Here is a 20,700-nt window from a genome sequence, read left to right on the forward strand (position 1 = left end):
GGTTTTGCTTCTATTGGTGGTGCCCATTCACACATGCCTGAGTGTACATACAAATTTATTCTGCACATGGATGGAAAACATTAGAGGCAACATTGGACAAAAGTGCTAAGTGCAATGTATTATTCTTGTGGTAACAGCTGCTTTGGAAAGGTAGAACTTTCAGGCTCTTCAGGTTTTCACAGGTTTTGCTGGATTCTTCATCGTCCCTGATAATTTATTTTTAGTATTGTCTCATAGTTGTATCTGCTATAAGGGTTAAATTACCACCTATGTATATGTTTATATAATTACTGAGGTTGCATTATAAGCATGCATTTTTCATTTTACCTTAAGTGGAATAAAATCACTAGCATTGCCCATAGGCACTAGGCTAGAATTTGAGCACTGTAATTTTCTGCACACCTGAAGCCTCCATAAACTAGGAGAGTTATAAAGGCAGGAGTGTGAGTACCATATGTAATAAAAGCAGTATCAGTGCTTAGATTCTAGTAAAATTTAACACTTCAGGTTATTTTGTTGTATACTGAACTCCTACCCAGAAATATGACAATAGACTTGTTGACTAAGGAGTATTACACTAATTGACTGTTAGGTTTGAATCCCAGAGCCTCTAACCAGTTGTTAAACTCTGAATAGGCATGTCGATAACATGCCAGCGGCAGTCTTAGGGGGTGGAGAATACTGCTGGGTTTATGTCTTTCAGATTCAGTTCTCCGCGTTAGGAGATGTGTGAAGTCGGGTGTGAGTGCTGCTACAGGCAGATATACAAGGACAGCTAATTTCTAGCTCAGAAGCCCTGATTCCACGAGGGGAGAACTGCTGCTGCTGCTGGAGTACAAACTGGCAGGATCATGACAGAGCCAAGCAGTAGAAAAGAAGGATTTAAAAAATGCCGGAGTGCCACTTTCAGCATTGATGGCTTTAGCTTTACAATTGGTGAGGCTATGGTTTAATTCTTGGTTTTTGTTACCCTCCCTCCCTTTTATTTTCGCTTTCTTTGTATAGTAGGCATCCTATGAGGAGACCATTGTCTACCAACAGTGCTTTTTGAAATGCATAGATGTTCTGTAACTTTTTGCTTGGCTTTGTATCCAGCTGTTTTCTTTATTTTCTTCTAAGAAATCTGCCCTTGAAAAGTAGCTTATCTAAACCCTTTTCTCTGTGTTTTGGAATAGTTTAATTAAGAGGTTTGCACAACTTTTGTTTTGGAACCTTATCTCAGGAAAGCCTGTGTTTTTGGCATTATAGAGACGCCTTTCCTTCTGACAAGTCCAGTAATATAAGCACTGGGAACTTGAGGGATTGTTTTTATTATTATTTTTTTGCTCATCTAGTAAGCTTGCAAGAACTTAAGACCTTGTGCTATTTTCTAGCTAAAGTAGAAACATATAATCTCTTTTATTTAAAAGAAAAAATGCTAGAATTGGAGACTGCATCAGCGGAGGTTTTAATTTCTAGGGCCATGTTTATTCCTGTTGCAATTGTTTGGATGAGGAATGGAGTTGGTGCTTGGCGAGGGAGACAAAGTGAGCCTTCTCAAAGCTACAGGTGTCTGCAGTTTTTGTTTTTGTTTTGTTTTTTTGGGGGGAGGCTTACTGTGTAAAGGTTAGGCCCTCTGACTAATCTGAAAAGGCTGTTCTTTCAAAATTTTACACCTTACTGGGCTGTTTTATGCAAATCCCTGTATATCTCAAAAAGAAAACAAGCTATAATGCTGGTTTTATTTTTCTTTGTAACCCAAGAGTGACTTTTGCATAATCTGCATGAAAGAAACTATCATTTTATGTCTATCTTTTAGAAATTGACTCAGATTCTCTTGTCTTGCACAACTGAAGTGAGTGGCATTTATTCAGGATTTACATTGGTGTAACTGAGTGCAGATTTTCATTCACTAATGATGGATGCAAACTTTTTGTTGGATGTGAAAACTTCCCCCTCTCATTTTCTGTGCCTTTGTCTTGTGTGTAATGTCTTTTACAACTTTAAATAACTCTCACAGAAAGTTTAGGTTTTAAAAGTTAGAATATGCTGTTGGAGAATATTTTCATATCACAATATGTTAATGTTCATACAGCACTTTGAAGAGGAAAGCTACAACACAAATACTATGCGTCATTTTTATTTTGCTTTAGTATGGAGGGTTGGTAGCCTCTGTAGCTAAAAATTTCATCAAGATTCCCTTTATAAAGTCCTATTGGTTCCCATGGTCCCATTCCTTTTTGGGCCTAGGAAGGACTGGACGTTCGGCTAGGGATCAAAACATTTGTGTATGCGCTCAATTTTATTAATACATGCTTATAACCAACAAGATTTCTGTTTTGGCTATTTGTCTGTTATTACTATTTCAGTTAGAGAACTAGATTTTGCATCAAAGGACCTGTATTTATAATCCCAACTTCTTGGATTTTTTTAAGGCAGTTGTCATGTTCTCTCAGATTTTTTTTCTCAAGATTTCTGCATATGGGATAGCCAAGGAAAACAGCTAACCATTTGCATGCTATCGTACACTGCAGTACATAGACATAGAATATATATATATTTTGAAAGGATCTGGGTGGTTTGACAAATGTGCATTGATTTGATGTATATATTTGTGATAATTTTGCAAACATGCTTCCTAAAATTACTAGCATCCAAAGGATTCGTGAGTGATCATCTATCTACAAGTTTCTATACTGAAGAATGTGACTATTTCTTAGTGGTCGTATGCCAACTAAAAACTATGAAAAATGGGCTTAACATTAATATTTCTTCCTTAATGGGAAGAGAATTCTGCCTTGGTATTTCAAATGAGGTTTTCAAAGAATCTTAGTGATTCCCACAACTTCTGTTGGGGTTAAAAGAATTGCGGGAACTCAGTACTCTTGGAGGATCAGGCACTAATATAGTAACAATATGAGGCAGAAAGCAGCCTGTGCTGAGATGGAATGCTGTGGAAAATGATATGATGTTATCTATATTTTAATCAGTCTATGCATCTAATTGCTGTCCTCCAGCAGGGAGCTGACTTATTGTGTGCCTGTTTGCTTAATGATGATTTACAATTAGTCTTATGGTAGCTTCTTTTGGAGAAGGGTTTGGGCTTGATACTGAAGATAGCTGTGTAGTGCAGGGGAGGTTGGCAAAATGCCTTTTCCCCACAACTGTTTTTTTAGGGTCCAAGCATTCATGCAACTGTTTATGGCTCCATCATTCTTGTGCTGGTCATACCACAGTGTTAATTAGAGCAAGCTCAAGGCTGCTGTAATTTTCACCTTCCTACAGGGAATATTAGGAAAACAGAGACTCTGGCTTTGCTCCTTTCTCCTGGCAACAGCTGTTATGACTGGGGCTGTGAGGAGTAATACTCACCACTAGGTGGAGACTTCCTGAGTAGCCACTTAAATTGAGTTTATGGTTCTGTAATGGGACATCTGCCCCACACTGGCCCTTTTAAGGCTAAAACCCAGCCCTGGCAGTGGGCTGAGAGCAAAGCCTACAGCTGAGGCTGATATTGCCAAATAGGGCCCAACCCGGGCTGTATTAATAAGGGCTCCGGAAGTGCGGAAGGAAGAGACTCTCTTGGGCTACATCTACATTGCAGGCTTCTTGCTCAAGAACAGCTGTTCTTGCGCAAAAACGTGCCGAGTGTCTACACTGCACGCACGTTCTTATACAAGTCAATTTACAATAAAGTGTGGGAACAGAGGGCTTCTTGTGCAAGAGGTATTCCTCTCCTCACGAGGAATAAGCCCTCTTGCGCAAGAAGGCAGTATGGACGGGCAATAGAGGTTTCTTGTGCAAGAAAGCCCTATGGCTAAAATGGCCATCAGAGCTTTCTTGCGCAAGAGACTGTCCACACTGCCATGGATGCTTTTGTGCAAAAGCACATCTCTTGCGCAAGAGCAAACAGTTGTTGCTCAAGAAGCCCGCAGTGTAGATGTAGCCTTGCTGGGGAGTAGGAGGTACCTGGCTGCCAGGGAAGGTGGGGGCTTCCTGAGATAGAGCAGTGCTGGGGAAAGGCTGGCAGGGCTGGGGAGCTCTGGCCTGACCCTACTCCCAGGCTGCAGGGCCTGAAGCAAGGCATTGAGGATACCAGGGGGGCACCCAGGCTAGGAAAAGGCAGCAGGTCCACATCCCCTTGCCAATGGTGAGTGGCCATTACAGGCTGATGTTTACCCCTGAGGCAGGGGCTAGATGAAGACTGGCAGAGGGTCACTGAGGCAAGGTGGGTACTGGGGAATTGGGGATTCCCTGGGAGGGGAGAACCCCAGAGTGCAGAGACTGATAAACACCCCCCTGGAAGGGGGATGAGACACAACAATTGTGGGCACTGCCAAGGGCAGTATCCTGAAGAGGACACTGGGGGCTGGAATTGACATGGGGGGACACCAGCTAGAGAGAGGTGTCGGGTGGGCAGGTATGAACTAATTCCCAGTGCAACCGGAAGGAAGTGCTGTGGCAGCGACTCTGCCCTGTGAACAGGTCCCTTTGCACTAATGGAGTTATGCAAAGGGACCATAGTGGGCTTCTGAATCAAGTCCCTTGATTTCAATAGGACCATGAAGGATAAAAAGTCTGCCCAGTCATAAGAGTGGTAGGATCAGGCTACATACAGGCAGTCCCTGGGTTACATCAATCTGACTTACGTCAGATCCCTAGTTACAAACGGAGGTGGGGGGGGGCTGCAGCTAGTGCGGGGTGCCTCCCCCACTGTTGCCGCCCCAGCAGACCAGGGAGACGCGGAGCTAGCCACCCCTCCCCCCAGCAGACCAGGGAGACGCGGAGCAGCTTTTCTCACCGCAGAGGACGCGGGTCTGCTGGGGGGAACTAGACACCAGCCAAAAGGGGGCACTCCAGAGCGGAAAAATTAATTTCCTAGGGAACAGAAGGAGCAGCAGGCAGTGAGACCCATTGTGTTACAGTCCCCACCTTGGGAGCAACAGCTCTTTCCTTCTTCAGCACTAGAGCTGCAAGTATCTTGTTAGCGTCACGTGAAATTAACAAGTCCCTTCCAGCCTGGCAGAGGTGAAGCTGAAAAATTACCCAGTGGTGTGGGTGGGCAAGAATGGGGAGGAGCAGGACAGAAGGGAAGAGGGGATAAGCCCCAACCCCACACCCTGGCTGGAGCGGAGCAGGGTAAGCCCCGAGGGGATGGGTCTGGTTGCAAAGTGGGTGAGTGGACAATGAGGACCCACCTGTGGCTAAACTCCTGTTCCCAACACAGAATTTTTCTTTAAAATTAAATTCTCTCACACACTTCACAGGAAGGGATTTCCATTTTCTGTTCAGCAGAATACAACAGCAGCTTTGATTGTATCAATATTTCACTGTGCTCTCCAATGATTATTGATTACACTTAATACCCATTTCACTGAACCATCTGTAGCAAATTCTATTTGGAACAGTAATGCATTGAATAAACTTTTTTTAGTTATAAAAAACAAAGATTCTGACTATTAAATGAATAACTGGGATCTTTCAGGTACCCCAAAAGGAAGATTTGGATATAGCATGAAACACTGAAACTTATGATCAATTTTTAATTAAAATATCAACCAAAAAAACCTTCATATCAAAACAGTATGTGTTTTTTCTTAGAATAAGGAAGTTGTATGAGAATCAGGGTCTTTTCCACCTAACTCCAGCTCCCCGCCCCCCCCCCCCCCCCCAAATATGTACCAAATATGTAAGTTCCGACTTACATACAAATTCAACTTAAGAACAAACCTACAGTCCCTGTCTTGTACGTAACCCGGGGACTGCCTGTATTAGAACACACGGTTTATCAGAATCTAAAGCTTCTATCACTTTGGTTTCACTCCTCTCGCCATCTGGACATTTCACAGCGTATGAAGTTTTTGCATAGAGTGGTGCTATTAGATTTGGATTCTTCCAAAAAGATAAATTCTCTGTAGCCAATTTTCCCCATTCATTTGCACTCGGATGTGTTTATTTCTGAAGGTTTAAAAATCTAGCTATGATAAAAACATGATGCCCGTTTCTTGCCTTGCACCCTGTCTTGTCACTTTGGTACATAGTGAGCATAAAACTCTAGTCTATCAGAATGCCAGTGTTTCATATCTACCTTGCCTGGTATAACTGACTGAACTAAACATGCAAGGAAACAAAGCATCAGACCCACTGTCCTTCATCTTGAGAAGATGGTAAAACACAGATGTCAACAAGATTATATTTTCCTTCTTTGTTAATCATTTTTCTGTGATTTAGAGTTAGCTGAATTAAAGTTAATTTTAACCCCTTTCTTTTCATATCCAGAAGTGCTTGAATAACTTAAGTGTCCTAGCCACATGAATCCAATTAATTTATTGTTATAAATATAATTCTAATTAGAATTAACTGAATTAGTTGGGTGTTCTACTGAAACACACTATTGTTTAGGTATGAGAAGGGGGAACACTGACCTGAAACAAATGGGTTTAATTCATAACACTGTGGATCTTGTAGCAAAGATTCTTTAGAGTCCCACTGTCATTATAAAGGACACCACCATCACTCTGCATCAGAGCTCCATTTAAAATAAATGTGAGCTTTGTGTCCAGGTGATTTTGATCAATGGTAGTTTCAGTCTCTGATCAGTATTTATTTGTAAGTTCTGTTTCCTATCTGTCCTCAAAGTTTGTGATTCAATGACTGAACCCCATTTTGGTGTTTAATTTTAAGTCTTGATAACGAGGGACGCGTACTTATGAAGTGCATGCACAGACACGATGTACTTTATTACGTCACTGCACAAATTTACCTTGGTAATCTATCTTGTGCTTTGGTTATATAAATGTTGTGACTTGTGAAGATGTGTGCACTAGTTATTTAAATCTCTCACATGACCCCAAGTGGGAGTGGGGCTGGAGAAGTTGTAGGTAGAAGTCTTACAGTGAATCAGAGTGTGAGAGAGTAGCTTTATTAAAATAAGGAAATCCGCTTTACCCTTAAATTTCCTTGTTAGAGGAAAACGATTCTGTATTTCTCTGACATTTTCACGTGATAGGTTCTCAGCAGATGCCCCAGTAGTCAAACTAGCTGACATGTATGGCTCAGACTTTTATTCAAAGATGGGTGTGGACAATCATGCATCAAGTGAGTTAGAAAGATATGACATTTGTATTATTTGTTTTGCTGTTCAATTGAAAGACTGTCTCTATATTAGCAACTGTCAGTACTATGGTCTGTGTGTATATAGCTAGATAACAGTTATGATTTTGGTGTACTGTAACTTTTTACATTTTTAGGAATTCTTCTGATGGCAGCTGCCATTTTGTAATCTGATCAGATGCAGCCTGCAACTACTTTTTTACAGAAGCTTTACTTTTGTTCTTTTTTCCTCTCTTGACTTTCATTCTATGTTAAATCTGAGTGACAGTGCATAGTTGCTCTTTACGTACAGGAAATAACAAGTATTGCCCACACATTCTCAGGAGCATCTTTTCTTTAGTCTTTCGGGGTGGGGGACACAAGGGAATGATAATATCACATTGAAACCCACGGGGAAAGAGGAGGAGTCCAAATGTATCTTTCATATAATGAGGTTGCATTTTTTCACGATTGTCACAATGGGATTCCCTTCAGCTTCTTAAGAAGTACACTGCAAACTCCAGGGACTCCCTTGATCATCTGCAACAGCTTACAAGTACTGCTGGTGGGAAAACATCTTTTGCAGTCAACATGCTTTACCTTGCCCCTCCTCCCCATTTCTATGTGCTGCTAGCACATACTACTTCTCTTTAAAGAGCCATGTTAGAGCTTTAGGGCAACACCTGGAATCAGCACTGCTCTTTCCAATTAAGAGCTAACAATGGTCCTATTAACTACATCTTAGCCTAATGTAGTGGATTTTTCAGATATTTTCCTTCTGTGGACTGTTGTGAAATAGAATGCTCACGCTTCAGAGACCAGGGTGAAATGCATTTGTTGGGCTCAGTCCATTTTCTAGTAACTAGGCGTCCAAAGTCAGGAAAAACAGTAATTGGTACCACTATTGGCAGAGAAGTCAAGGAGCCTGAAGGACATTTTCATCTCTGGAAGTAGTCCTTCTAAGTCAGGTCTGAACTCTACATTGCAGATAGTATTAAGAAAGCTCCACTTGCATATGCATGTGTTGTTTCTTTTCTGCAGATAGAACACTTCAGTCTGTGGGGACTTCAGTCAGCATGTTTCACCAGTACTAAGCTGTTTTTATGAAATTAAAAAAACCCTCTTTTTATGCTTCTAGCTGAAAGGGGAAGTACTTTTTTTTCTGCTTCATTCATTGTTCCAATTGATACAACTAAAATAGTTTTGCTTACCGCTCTTTTCTGATGGAGAAGAACTGATATTTGTAATTGTCATGTTCATCATCAAATATCTTGCCACCTGAATCAGTAGAACAGTGAATTTTAAGCACAATGATGTGATACTAATTTAGCTATATATACAAAGTTATATATTTATTTTAATTATTTAATTAACTAATTTGTCAATATATTTCTGAAGCCAATACAGATACATATGAGATAAAGAAAGGAAAGACAAATATTGTGTGTGTGTGTGGGTGTGTGGGGTAGGGAGGAGGAACTGACAATAAGGCTATGTCTACACTGCAGGCTTTTTGCGCAAGAACCGTCTTGCGCAAGAGTGCATCCACACTGCCATGTGCTTTTGTGCAAGAGCGCGTCCATTGCAGTGTGGACACTCCCTTGCGCAAGAAAGCTCTGATGGCCATTTTAGCCATCACGGTTTCTTGCGCAAGAACCCGTTGCCTGTCCACACTGCCTTTTTGTGCAAGAGCTCTTGCTCAAGAGGGCTTATTGCTCGTGGGGAGAGGAATACCTCTTGCACAAGAAGCCCTCTGTTCCAATGCCTTACTGTAAATTTACTTGCACAAGAACGCACGTGCAGTGTAGACACTCGGCAAGTTTTTGCACAAGAATGGCCGTTCTTGTGGAAAAAGCCTGCAATGTAGATGTAGCCTAAATGTATTGTTGTGGATGAGATATTCTCTATCATTGGACCAATTTCTGTTGGTGAGAGAGAGAAGCTTTCTAGCTTCCCAGATTTTACCAGACTTGAAAAGGAGCTCTATGTAAGCTCCAAAGCTTGTTTCTCTCCCCAGCAGAAATTGGTCCAATAAAAGCTGTTGCTTCATCTACCTTGTCTCTCTAACAATCTAAAAAGGTATAAGTTTGCTATTAACTGTGTTTCCAAATTACAAAGCCAGATTCAATCCTGTCTGGTGTGTCTGTTTGCTATGCATGAACTGTGCTTCACTTCCATGTCCCTTGAGTGATCAGAATTTATGTGGGTGAGGTGTTGACTTGTGCTGGCCGTCTACATCAGGGGTTGGTAATTAAAAAAAAAAAATGGCAGCCTGCCAGGGTTAGTCCACTGCTATGTTTACGTGCACTTCTGCAGGTATCGGACGATCGCAGTTCTAATTGACTGCAGATTGTCGTTTTTGGCCAATGGGAGCAGCAGGAAGCCGCATGGGCCAGGATGCCGCTTTCTGCCATTAGCATTGGCCACAAACGTTGAGCTGTGGCCAATGACAGCTGCAGTGATCTGATACCTGCAGAAGCACAAGTAAATATTGAGGTGGAGGCCTGCGGACTAACTCCGTGGATTGGATCCAGCCTGCAGGCTGGAATTTTCCCACCCTTCCTTTATATAGTGGTGAATTACACCCTGATGCAGTATTAGACAACATGAACTGCTGTTACAATTTGCTTTTTAAATGTTTTTTGTCATTGTTCCTGCATGGGGAACAAACATTTGGCAATGCGTTCTTCAATCTTGCAGAGCATAGTATAACATCAACCTGGGAAGGGTTCAGTCAGAGAGATTCTCTTGTGACTGTCAGGTGATGTACTGAATATATCACTAAGCCCTTCTACTTGCCTGCTGGGGCACCCCACCACCTGTCCCGCTAGGCCAGAACCACTGGTCTCCCCCAGAGTTGGGGTCACAGCTCTCCAGCAAAACAACACAGACATTGAAAACAACACAGTTTTGGGAAGGTTCAGTCAAAGGGATTTGTCACAGCACCCAGGTGCACAGCCCCAGTGGGAACAAAACTCCAGAGGAATCCGTCTTGCTCGTGTAATGTCTATACAGAACAAACTCATAACTTGTTCACTCCCTTTATTGATGAAAGCGAGAGATGCACAGTTTTCCCCCTCCCCCGCATTGATAACAGCTATTTACATTGGGTTTATTAATAAACAAAAGTGATTTTATTAATCATAAAAAGTAGGATTTAAGTGGGTCATAAGAGATAGAAGGCAGATCAAAGTAAATTACCAAACAAAATGAAACAAAATATGCCAGCTAAGTCTTAATACACTTAAGAGAACTTGTTACAAATCATAAACAATGAGAAATCCTGTGGCACCTTATAGACTAACAGATTTATCAGAGCATAAACTTTCATGGACAAAGATCAACTTCATCAGATGCATCTGACAAAGTGGATCTTTGTCCATGAAAGCTTATGCTCCAATAAATCTGTTAGTCTTTAAGGTGCCACAGGACTTCTCGTTGTTTATGCAGATTCAGACTAACACGGCTACCCCTCTTATAGTTACAAATCATAATTTCTCATCCTGGTTCTTATTTCAGAGAGTCCTTCTCAGGCCAGAGTTATGCTTTCTGACCTGAGGCTAGCAGGTCTCCTCCACCCTCTTGTTACAGTCCTTTCATTTCAAGTTTTTGTTTCCATGTATCCCATGGGATCGGAGAGGCAGTCTGTAATGCCACTGAAGACCATCATTGTTTACTTTCCTTGCCTTATTTAACATTTCCCTAGAGGAGGAAGCCATTGTTTGATTCTGTAACACTTCTATGGAAAAGTACAAAATTCAAGATGGATTCCACCATCAACTGACATGGACACATGCCTTTGTAGCATGTCCACAGGGAAGCAGTTCTCTCCCACTCAATTGTCTCTTGCTAATGGTTTATTACCTCTGTGTCTGGCTTGTTCGTTGTTGTTCCTGATATGTTAGAATAAGCTTTACCAATGTGAACACATTGATAATAAACCCGCAGTCAATATTTTAAATTTCAGCTAGAGAAATGGTACATGAATGCAAATGGAGTATACATATTCAGTTGATTACAAGCTTTTCAATATGTTACAAGAAATTGTTTGTAAAAAACATATTCAAGTTAGGCATAATCCTGTTCATAAACATATTTCCATAAAGAATATAGGGTGTGATGTCACACATCCAGTATAGAAGAGTAAAATTGTAACAGTGAGCGTAATTGCCGGTTGGAACAATTTCTCAAAAGTCATGGTGAATCTTGCATCATGGGCAATTTTAAAATTCAGCTTGAAGATTTTTCTAAAAGACACGCTTTAGGAAATTATTTTGGGGGAATCTCTGTATAAAGGTCAGGCTAGATCATCAAAATGGTCCCTCTTGGCTTTGGGAATCTATGAAGGAGAAAGGAATTTCATTGGGATTTGATGGACTGTTTCTTCAGTGTGCTCAACACTTTAAAGAGTGGAGCCTTACATAAGCTTTATTAGAAAAGACTCAATAGCGGGGTGGGGAATCTTTTTTGGGTCAGAGGCCACTGACCTACCGAAAAATCAATTGGGGGGCCACACACAAGGGAGAAAAACCCACTCACAGATCTTTCAAACTCTAGCCCCATGGGGGTGGTTAGGTGAGTAAGAGGTGAGGCTCAGGGGTTACTCACAGGGCTGCATTAACTCTTCTGGGGCCTGAATCTAGTAGTTTTTTGGGGGGATGTAGGGTCTGAGCAGGATTTAGGATGCAGGAGCGGGCTGGGAGTGTGGGGTCTGGGTAGGAGGAGGAGCAGGCTGGAGGGTGGGAGTGTGGAGGGGGTGCAGGAGCAGAGTGAGGGGTGGGGGTCTAGCAGAGAGGGGTCTTGCATACCCCCCCAATTCCAGCTCACTTAAAAGCTACTTTTACAAAATCAGACAAACATGCAACAGTCACAGCACGCTATTACTGAAAAGTTGCTTACTTTCTTTTAGTTTTGTTTTGCCACATAATTGTAAAATAAACCAACTGGAAGATATAGTGCTTACATTTCAGCATACAGTATAGTGTATAAATAAGTCATTGCATGTATGAAATTCATAATTATACCAACTTCATTAGTACTTTTTATGCAACCTATGGTAAAACTAGGCTGGTTGATAGTCATTGGTCTAAGACTCCCGCTTTCTGCGAGGGGAAGTATGGGGAAGCGACAGGAAGAAGCTACTGCTGTGATGGGCCCTAGAACAGAGACAAAGTTCTAGGTATGTAGCCCAATGGCTCAGTGTTCCAGAAGAGAATCCAGAGGCATTAAAATGAGACCCAGGGCAAGCAGTAGTGTTTAAACTTCAGTGTAGTTTAGTTTGGATATTTTTTAACTCTGTTGGGGAGAAACCCAGGAGCCTGCTAACTCTGAAAGAGTGGGATTGAAGAGCAGCTGGTGGGATGAGGTGAGGAGTGAGTGGGGAGAGAGATGTTATGGATGACGAATAGTGTTGTTGGAAATTTTATCTGGGACCTTGGAAGGGGTGAGACAACATGATCTCAGTGGAAGGCCAAGTGGCTAGAAGAATGAAATCCCCACTGGGCCTGAATAGCTATCGGAAAAAGGCCACCAAGGGGAAGGTTCTATAGTGCTGGGCCCAGCCTTGAGGGGGTATGTCTGCTGGTGAGTCACTCTTCAATAGAGCACCTTTATAGTCTTTAAAATACGTATTCTTACAACACCTCTGTGAGGTAGGGAAGTGCTATTCTCTCCACTTTTTCACATGGGGAACCGAGGTACAGACCAGGCTAACTCACTTGCCCAGCATTCCACAGGAAGTCTGTGATGGAGTGGACAATTGAGCCCGTATCACCCAAGTCCCAGACTAGCATTCCAACCACTGGGCCATATTTCTTTATGGAGAGGATGCAGAGAGGAAGCACGTGGCATTTACATGTGTATGAACCTTGGAGCAGTGCACCAATCTGACTGTCTCTGACACAGAGGTGGGTTGTTCTGGGGCATGACAATGGGGTTGTCTCAGCGTCCTTTATGTATGGCATTGCACTGGGGAGCAGAGTGACAGGCTGCTCTCATGCTTTCCAGCCCTGCGGGAGAGAAGATTCCTTCTGCAGGTCGTGTTTACTAAGCTTTATCCAGGGATCAGTGAGCCTTTAAGCTGAGTAACAGCTGCAAGTTTTAGCCAGCAGAAGGTGCTAAACTCACTACCAATCAAACAGTTAATACTTAGTGTCTGCCTAACAAAATGATCTTGTTGTTTTGCCCTTCATAAACACTAGTCTCATTAAATCCATTGAGCTGTAAAATAACTACATAAGGTCTGTAGTCTTAAGTAGGGATGTGAACATGTACACGGTTAACTGATGAGCCTCGGCTCATCAGTTAATCCTCACGGTTACACGCAGCCTCCCTGTTGCTTTTCTATAAGATACAGCAGTGCTGGGGGGTGGGGGGAGAGGCAGGAGCTGGCTTTTAAGCTGGCTCCCTGAGTGTACTGGTTCCCGTTGAGGTGACTGCTTCCCCTCCCTACACTGCTGCCTCTACTTTTTAAGCCACTTTCCTGGGTGTATTGGCTTCTGCTCTGAACTGCTGCCTTCCACGGCAGCAGCGGGGAGCGTAAGGTGGAGGTTACATGTTTACAAAAATAAATGCATTTTAACATCCCTAGTATTAAGAGAACTTTTACAGATATTTAAAAATTACAAAGGACAACTCCAGCCCTCTTTCACTGCAGCAGCTTGGGGCCAGGTCAGAAGTGCCTGTCCGTGGCTGCTGCAGCTCCCATGGGCACAACTGGGGGACAGACAGACAGACAAACTATCTGAAATAAAGAGTGGATAGGTGTCCCTTTCTCCAATCTTACCTTCTGCTGGCTCTTTGGGGTTACAGCTGTCCTGGTCCCCATTTCTAGTCACTTGCTGCCCCCTGGTGGTCATTCTGAAGTATATCTTTCTCTTGATAGGCCCCCTTCCTTTCCATTTTCTGAGAAACAATTGAATTCTAGGCACATCCCATTAACCTGGCACAACCAAACCCTGACTTTGCTTTAAGTTATGATAAGATGAAGCTGCCTACCAAATTTGGTGGGCCTAGCTCATATAATTTAGGAAAAGTTCTTGAACAAACAGACTCACAGACAGACACATTTCTAAAATATATAGTATGAAATCAAAAGATAGAAAGTGGTTGATTTTTGTATTAAAGTTTATTTAGACTCCAATAGAGTTGGAGTCTAGGAGAGAGAGCTTTTAAATTGAATTGTCTTTTGGGATTTGTTCTGTCAGAACTATTTTTTTCTTAAATTCTTATGCTCTGCTAATTAAACTGTTTTTCTTGTGTGGTATTAATGCATGTTTAATGGCTCTGTAGCAATGTGTAGATTAATAAAAGACTATTGAATAACACTTTTCTTTTCCCCAATGTGAATTTGAAGTAACACCACTCAAGTCAGGAGATGTGAAACAGTATAGCTCCAGTGAGGTCAAGAGCTACAATGCTTTACACTGGCTGAGAATCTGGCCTCAAAAATGTATACCAGTGTGGAGCCAGAGTAATTTAGAAAATAATCTGACCTATCATTGAAGCGATTTAAATCACACAGGATGAAGCCTATCAGCCATATTAATTTCCATAGCTCATTTCCAAGAATTAATAAACAATTGTGTTGATTTTTCCTAGCTTCTCTCTCCAGTGACATAGATTATATTTAATAGTTCCACTGTAACCTGACCCTGGCTTTCTAATAGCTACCAACTTGAGATATTCAGGAGTCAGAATTTGACACCTGGTATTACATCAGTGCCTGGAGCCTATGATCTGGCTGTTCTTAAAGTTGAAAGTGTGATGAGTGGAAAGTTGTAGTAATTACTGAACAGATGCACTTAATAAGGTCTCTATTGGATTTCCAGCTGGCAACTAGAGCTGTGTGCTGGGACACTGTGACTGCAGTCACTTGGATCATTATGTGACATCACATCCTCCCCCTTGTTGTCATAGCAGCTGTAATCATTCCACTGAAAATCTCCCCAAGGAAGACTGCAAACATCATCCTTCTCCATTAAGTGGATCATGGTGTTTAGTTGTTTGCTACTACTATATGATGCCATTTCTTATTTCTATTCATTTCAGATTTTCTTCCTCTACAATTTAGACTGATTGGTTAAGCAGTGATATAGGCCATCAAATGGTATGCACCTAGCAGATAAACAAGTACTCATCCAGTGCAACTTTAATTCTTTCTTACCGTTCCTTTACTCTTCCAGCATCAGAGTTTCCCCAAGCAGACCATGTTAGCAAGAGGTAAATGTAAGATGAACCATATACAAGGAATGCTGGCTCTGAGTCTTAACTTCCATTAGTTTTAAGTCAGTGTAGCTCTACTGACTTCAGTAGCACTATAGCTGATGTATACCTGTGAGAGAGGGGACTTGTTGGCAATGTTCCATCTATTTCTTTTCCATCTATGTGTGGAATAAATTTTGTTATTTGCACCAAGACATGTGCGGATGTGCACCACTTGGAGAAACACAAGATGCCAGCTCTGGGCGGTCTGCTAATCAGATGAATGGCATTTTAATCTCTCCTGATTAGCTACCCAAGCTCTTAGCTTACAGGGAACACTGAACACTGGTATCAATGTCATCTGCAGATTTCTTACGTTTTTGCAATTCTTTCAAGTCAGATGCTGTTTACCAGTTTCCATTTTCATTGTGTAGTCTTTCCTTTCTGGGTCTGAAATGCTGGTAGAATGCTAATACTACTGGGTTTCCAAAGATGCATGGAAACAGTAACTGCCATACAACTTCCACTAGATTTTCTTCTTCCCCTTTTAAGTATTTACTTTTCACAACTAACATTGTGCAAATGAGTTTTGCTTAGATAAAACAAATACTAAGCCATCATGCTCCAGAATACATAGACTGTGAATGTTAAATGTGCCACAGAGGCAAACATAAAGTAACAGCAGAGCAGTTCCAGTAGAAGAATGTTAAGCCTTGTTAAAATAATGCAAGAAACAAGACCTCTTTGGAAATATAGTGTAGGAAAAGTATTTACAGGAAAAATATCCCTCTAACCTACAGGATAATACTAATACGTACTTAGTACCTCCACCTGTGTGGATCCTGCAGTTGGTAATCACAGTTTTTCACTACAGTATCCAGCTTTTTCAGAATGTATTGATTACCAACAGACAATTTTGTCTCCAGGACATGATCCTGCAATTGAGTGTGCACACATGAATTTAAAGTCAATTGGGCTTTACTTAAGTGCACTCATTCATGGTCAGCTGCAGGATCAGGGCTTCATTTAATTGGCTGTGGGAAGAGCCACAGCTGGGCAGTTGCTCGAGACGTAGGTGACTCTTGGTAGCATTCAGAAGGTGCACTACTTCCTAATACCCCACCAAAGTAGCAGTTGCTAAATGGGGTGACCCTCATATCTCCTCCCTGTTTCTCTGGGTGGCTCTCCATAAAACACTGACCCCCTCCCCCCGGGGCTACTAGTCACTTTTGGCCTCAGGGCCCAGTGACTTAAAAGGTCTCTGGGCTCTGGACTGCTGCTGCGGGAGTGAGGAAATTATAAGAACTCTCTCCAATTTTTATAAGTGAGACAATGTACATAATGGGGGGGGGGGGAGTGGGCTGTTTGTTTGCATTGTTGAAACAGCTGAAAAGGTAGTGAACAGATGAAAAATCTCTCACTTTTTAATAGTTTGGGTTATACTTCCTCCCCCGCACCCAGCAATGAACTTTATTAATAATCCAGATCTCCACGTACTGTAAAGAATCAATGGAATTTGAACTGAATACTGTGGCTTGACTAATCCTTGAAGTATAATTCTACACAAAAAAAGACTCTCTTTAAAAATAGCATGTTTGTGGGTTCTAAAGTTTGGTTGTATCTTGGTGACTCCATATAATTTTTTTTCTTAGTTGACTTAGTTTTCGAACTGTGAGCCCTTGAACTGAATATCAAACTGTGTTCCTTCCTCCTTGCACATCATCATCACAATTAAAGCTCTTGCAGGCCTAATTATGTCCTCATATTTGTGCAACCCTGATAATTGAGGAGATAATTTGGCCTGCAGAATTTTTAATAGTGGTGGTGATATGCAAAAAGGAAAAACACAGATAGCATTTGCAGGTCTGGTGGCTTGGGTAAGGGGATGAAGAAAACCTATAGTTATTTGTAAACAGAGCAAATTGAATATGAGGAGTAATTAAGAAAAAAAATCATAAAAATCTTACAATGCCATGTTTACATTAGTTTTAAGTTATATAAGTCTTCTAATGAAGACTTCTACATAGGAGCAGTTCTGTCATGCCCCAGTAGATGGCATTGGGATGTATACTTTACTCATAAGCTCTCTGAAGGCTTTTGCAAACTCACTTGTATAAAGTGTTTTAAAGAGACCAGGTGTGTGAGTTAATATCTTTCATTGGACCAAATTCTGGTTGTGTGAGAGAGAACCTTACAAAGAACTCTTCAGTAGAGTGGTTTTCTGTGGTCTCTATTCACTACACTTCTGCCAATGTATGGCCATCTAGCTCAGTAGCTCTGAACCTTTCCAGACTACCTTATCCCTTTCTGGAGTCTGATTTGTCTTATGTATTCCCAAGTTCCACCTCACTTTGGCTGTGTCTACACAGCTGCGTTATTTTGGAATAACTGATTTATTTAAAAATAACACAGCACGCGTCTACACTACAAGCCTTTATTTTGAGATAATGTAGAGCTGGAGGACTTCTTACTCTGACTCATGGGAACCCTCGTTTCCAAAGGATTTTCAAAAGCACAGCCGTGTAAGTCAGTTTTGCTCCCACGGAAATAAGTGACTGACTGTAAAGGAAGCAGAAGTGGGTCAAATGCTGAGTGCTTTTGAAATCCTAAATAAACATAGCTAATAGGTATCCTTTGTTCAGACCAATTTATTTAATAAAATAATGCCACTGTAGCCAAGACACATTGGCTCCTGATAATCCTTATGGTTGATGGTTGGTTTTTTTAATAACTAGTATAGCTTATCTGGGTGAAGTAATACAAACCGTCTCACTTAAATTGGTTTAAACTTCTGTTACTCCATTGACTTAAAAGGAGTTACTCCTGATTCTCACAAGTGTAAACGAGAGGAGAATTGGGCCCAAAATATAGAAAGCCATCCAGGCACATCCAGCTTTATAGTGTTTGGCTATGGGAGGGGATGTGTTTGGAGAATCCTAAAATGCATATTTCACTATTTCCCTAATTAAGCTTGCTCAGGAGTGAGTGGATCCAGTAGCACTGTCTAGCAATGCAAAGACACGTACTCAGTGGGACCATCAGGCTCCAGCAGCTGTTAAGTGTTTTAAGTAGGCTTCACTTAAATTAGTCACAGGTGTAACTTGCATCTGAATCTGTGTCAGATGGTGTTATCCCAGAGCCACACAGACACCATAACATCTCAGTAAGCCCATGGTACTAGCATACTCTAGCCTTTTTTTTTTAATCTCACAAGTGCCAACAATTAATTGTCGTTCTTAGGTGCTCGTTGGCATTGTCGCATCTCTATGGCTAATGCAGAGAGTTTAATTGTTCTTGAAACTGCGTGTGTGAGCACTGAGGATGTCAATTACAGCACCACAGAGAGCTGCAATTCAGTTGCTGCTGTCAATGTGACAGAATTATCAGAGTAAATGGTTCTCAATATGAGATTCTGTTTATTTTGTAGTGATATTTTTGCCTTTTGTTTCAGTCTAATGCTTTCTATTAATTAGAATTCATCATGCCATTTAACTGAAGTAAGTCCTTTTTACAGTGAAATTCTGAAAACTGACTTATCTTGTCATTGATGTGCATGCTCTGCTTGCATGCTTTCCCTCTCAAGTGCACGCGCTAATTCGAGTCCTTTGCTTTACCGGGCATCACTTTCTTACACTGACAGTATACAGTCATAATTATCTCTTTCCACCTCAACACTGATGTTTAAATGGAACCTTAGGGATGTATTCCCATCTGATTGTGTGTTTACATGTTATGTTCAGTCACTTGTATTTGCTGTGTTTAATAAATAAGCTTTGTATCTTTAGAAAGTTTTTAACTTTGTGCGCCAAACCCACATAGTCCCTTTTGAAAATCCCATTTTTAGGCACTTAAATACCTTTATAACTCTAGCCTTTGATTACTTCTATCTATAATGCAGGGGTAAGGGAGCTTTTGAACTAGGAAGATTAAATATAGAATACCTATTATGGGAGAACAGACACATCAAATACTATTTTAATTTTTTTAAGAAACATAATGGCATCAGGTGGATACTAAAATCAGGAACAAAAGGAATGATAGTTTGAAAATACATAGAGAGAGAGAGTGTGTGTGTCCAGACACACTTATTTTAATGGCCAACTCTTAGTGAACTCCAACAAAGGAACCCAACTCTGTGTAAACGTATACTGGTTTGTGCTACAGAAGTTTTGGTTGGTTCAATTACAAATCTAGCTTTCTAACTGGATTTCCCTATTTCACCTTCTCTTTATGAAATCTTTGTGCCTACTGCTCTCTCTTGAGTTTAGCTCTTAGCTTTTCCTTTCCTTTCAATCTATGTTGTGTGTGTGCATTCTGTAACAATATATTTCAGGACCTAGTGGGAAACCCAATTACGAGTCTTGTAATGAGGCAAGTGGCAGGACTCATCTTGACCCCTTTTCGTTACCTTTCTAGGAATCTCTGGTGGTCTTTCTTTTTCAGTTCAAATAAAAAAAAATCATTCCATGGTTACTTTATTCATCTGCATTCTTTCCATATTAGATATCAAAAGGTAGAAAAGCTTTTAGTGATATGATTTGCTCCAACAAAATTAGAGTAGGCAGACACTGGTGCTTAGGTTTGTGTGTGCGCTTCTGGCACTGCAGAAGCACCAGTTAAAAGATCAGAGCTAAAGAATGCTAATAACTTGTAAATTCCCACCCTCAGACAACTGCTGATGATTTCAGGAGGCCTTATTCACTAGATGACAACTGTTAAAGGGTGAATGTAAACAATAATAATAATCTGAAAACTAAAATGGGAGTAAAAAGCAAACACAGCAAGTTATTTTCTTTCATTCGATTCTATTTTTTGTTACTAAATTCTGTGTTTCATTTGGGCTTGTCTCTATTCCAGTTGAAGTGATTGCCAAAAATTCCATTGGCATCACTGGGAGCAAAATCAGGATTCGTATGAACAGACAGACATTAGCATCTTTAAAGAGTCTCAAACTGAGATGTCTGACAGCTTGCAAGTGGGTAGGCAGGATGTACGAGGTACATGGGTTTTTTCCCCCCAGTGCAGGTATAAAACAAATTATAAGAAGGGTGTGATTAACAGGAAAAAAAACAAAAACAAAAGAGATCCTTGACTTCAGAAGGCTTGGGGAAATCCATTGTTCCAGTTTGATCTAATGCTCCTAGGTTTGGGGGGAAAGGGGCATTCTGAATGAATTGAGGGATTCTTTTTTTGTTTAGAACTGACATAAAGGGAATATGTAGGGCTATGTGTATAGCTAAATATTCCCACCTCAGGGGTATATTGCTTCCTACATTGCATCAGATGGGAATTTGCTTGTGCTGTCATGTCCAGATATTGGGATCATAAGGCATGTTGCGCTGTGACCCATACAGAGGCTATGATGCCTGCTACTAATGTGAGCTAATGGAGTACTACTTTCAGCTTCACGTGAAGTGGTGGGAGTTA

General features: G+C 41.2%; 1 protein-coding gene across 4 annotated transcripts in view; it reads left to right on the top strand.

Annotated features, from left to right (window-relative positions):
- Positions 1 to 704: 704 nt before the first annotated feature.
- The window catches only part of PDE1C (phosphodiesterase 1C), a 442,200-nt gene continuing 422,204 nt past the window's right edge, over positions 705 to 20,700 (top strand). For all 4 annotated transcript variants that reach the window (XM_075921776.1, XM_006124030.3, XM_075921778.1 and 1 more), the window contains exon 1: positions 705 to 936. In XM_075921776.1, coding sequence (XP_075777891.1) covers positions 852 to 936 — 85 coding nt within the window. In that variant the 5' untranslated portion in view covers positions 705 to 851. The remainder of the gene's footprint in view (positions 937 to 20,700) is intronic.

Source organism: Pelodiscus sinensis, chromosome 2 (assembly GCF_049634645.1).
Source record: "Pelodiscus sinensis isolate JC-2024 chromosome 2, ASM4963464v1, whole genome shotgun sequence".
NCBI lineage: Eukaryota > Metazoa > Chordata > Testudines > Trionychidae > Pelodiscus > Pelodiscus sinensis.